The 2,029-nt window shown below is 34.6% G+C and overlaps 1 protein-coding gene across 1 annotated transcript in view; it reads left to right on the forward strand.

Moving 5' to 3' along the window:
- COG3 (component of oligomeric golgi complex 3) overlaps nucleotides 1-2,029 on the forward strand; it is an 85,874-nt gene that overhangs the window by 49,347 nt on the left and 34,498 nt on the right. Inside the window, 1 exon segment of the mRNA XM_012648293.1 lies at nucleotides 1,814-1,832. Coding sequence (XP_012503747.1) covers nucleotides 1,814-1,832 — 19 coding nt within the window.

Below are 2,029 nucleotides of genomic sequence, written 5' to 3' on the forward strand. Positions count from 1 at the left end.
CTCAACTGATCCTCCCGTCTCAGCCTCCCAAGGTGCTGGGATTATTGGTGTGAGCCAACACAAGCACTTGTTATTATTTAACTCTTGAAATATATAAAAGCATAACATTTGACTGTTTTTAGAAATAGGCTTTAATTAATTCATTCTTGAAGTAATGAGTGAAATTTCCAACTCATCATTTTTTTAATGCGACATTTGATCTGTTGTTAGTATATGTGAGTTTTGATATCTACTTTTCTGTATTAAAATTTAACGTAGTGTCTTTTCAGATTCCCTTACCTATAAAAATGTGACTATTTCTTCACTGATTAAAACAAATAATCTAGTTTGTTTGGAAAATATTTAAAATAAAATGAACTTTTAGAAGCAGCAGGGTAAAGATTATTAGTACTCTGGTTATTTTATTTGAAAAGTTCCAAAGGAAATTTTGGTGCCAGTGAATTTAAAAATGTCCTCTGAAATAATTTTGCTAAGTCATCACATTTCTAACATATTTTTTAAAATGTAATTTAATTTTTGCCAGGTTTATAAACTATTCTTGCCTAATTAGTTTGTATCAGTAGGGTTGGTAGATCTAAATCTGTTTGTCTGTGAAGAATAGATTAAAGGCCATTTTTTCCCTAAGTGTATCCTATACTCATCAGCATATCTTTTCTCACCCAGTGGCAGTCTCTGTTGTTAAGTTGTCAAATGTGGCTCACATATTATCCTGTTTCTATTTAGAGTGCTTCTCCTGGATGTTACATATCCTGATTTCCTTTATTTCTATTTTTTAAAATTGATTTTATATTTTAGAATAGTTTGGTACATTTGCTATGATTAATGAACCAGTAATGATACATTGGTGTTTACTAAAGGCCATAGTTTATTGAGATTTCCTTAGTTTTTATCTAATGTCTTTTTCTGTTTCTAGATCCCATTTATAATACCACATTACATTTAGTTTTCATGCCTCTTTAGACTCCTCTGGGGTGTGACAGTTTCTCAGACTTTCCTTGCTTTTGATGACTTTAACAGTTTTGAGGAGAACTGGTTAAGTTTTGTGTAGGATGTCCCTCTGTTGGAATTTATCTGATGTTATCCTTATGATTAGACTGGTGTTATGGGCTTTTGGGAGGAAAACCACAAAGGGAAAATGTCATTGTCATCACGTCCTGTCAAGGGTAGATCCTATCAACACGAACTATCGCTGTTGATATCGACCTTGATCACCTGGCTGAGGTAGCGTTGTCATTTTCCTGCATTGTACAGTTCTTCTTCTCCTCTTTCCATGCCGTACTCTTTGGACGGACGTCCTCTGCTCAACCCCTGCTTGAGGAGTGGGGATTTATGCTCTACCTCCTTGAGAGCAAAGTGTCAATATAGATAATTTAGAACTTTTCTGCAAGGGGGATTTGTCTTTTTTTTCCTCGCTTGCTTATTTATTCAGTCACTTATTGATATCAGTATGGACTTAAGGATATTTATTTTATACTTTGGGTTATAGTTCACTGGTACTTTATTTTGCTGCTGTAATAGTTCCAGCTTTGTCTATTGGGAGCTCTTTCAGTTGACTCATATGTCCTTTTGACACTCTATCAATATAGGTTTTTGATTTGAGCACTTCCTTACTTCCTGGCACTTTAAGGAGTGCTGGTTCTTTTTATTGAAGGATCGTATTAGAAAACAAGACGTGGGTGCTAGCCGTGCTCATTGCTACTGGAGTTGTTGCTTCTAAGCCCTCTCAGTTGACAGCAAAGAAATACATGTGTGTATACTAACCTATTCCTGTTGCTCTGTGTCCTCACCAGCATTTTGACTTAACCTATTTCAGTGTCCAGACTGATAAATGTGTAATAATAGGTATGTTTGTTTTAAAGCTAACAAGCTGAAAATATGCCAGCCTATTTAGTTAAATGCCCTTACCTGTTGTTTTAAGAATGTTCTCCTTTATGTATATCACTGCAGTTGTGAAAAGAAAAGAAAAAAAAAAATGTTCTCCTAAACTCTCATCCCTTCCTCTGACTTCCATTTAAATTTATTACATTTT

Source organism: Propithecus coquereli, unplaced genomic scaffold (assembly GCF_000956105.1).
Source record: "Propithecus coquereli isolate 6110/MARCELLA unplaced genomic scaffold, Pcoq_1.0 Scaffold11, whole genome shotgun sequence".
NCBI lineage: Eukaryota > Metazoa > Chordata > Mammalia > Primates > Indriidae > Propithecus > Propithecus coquereli.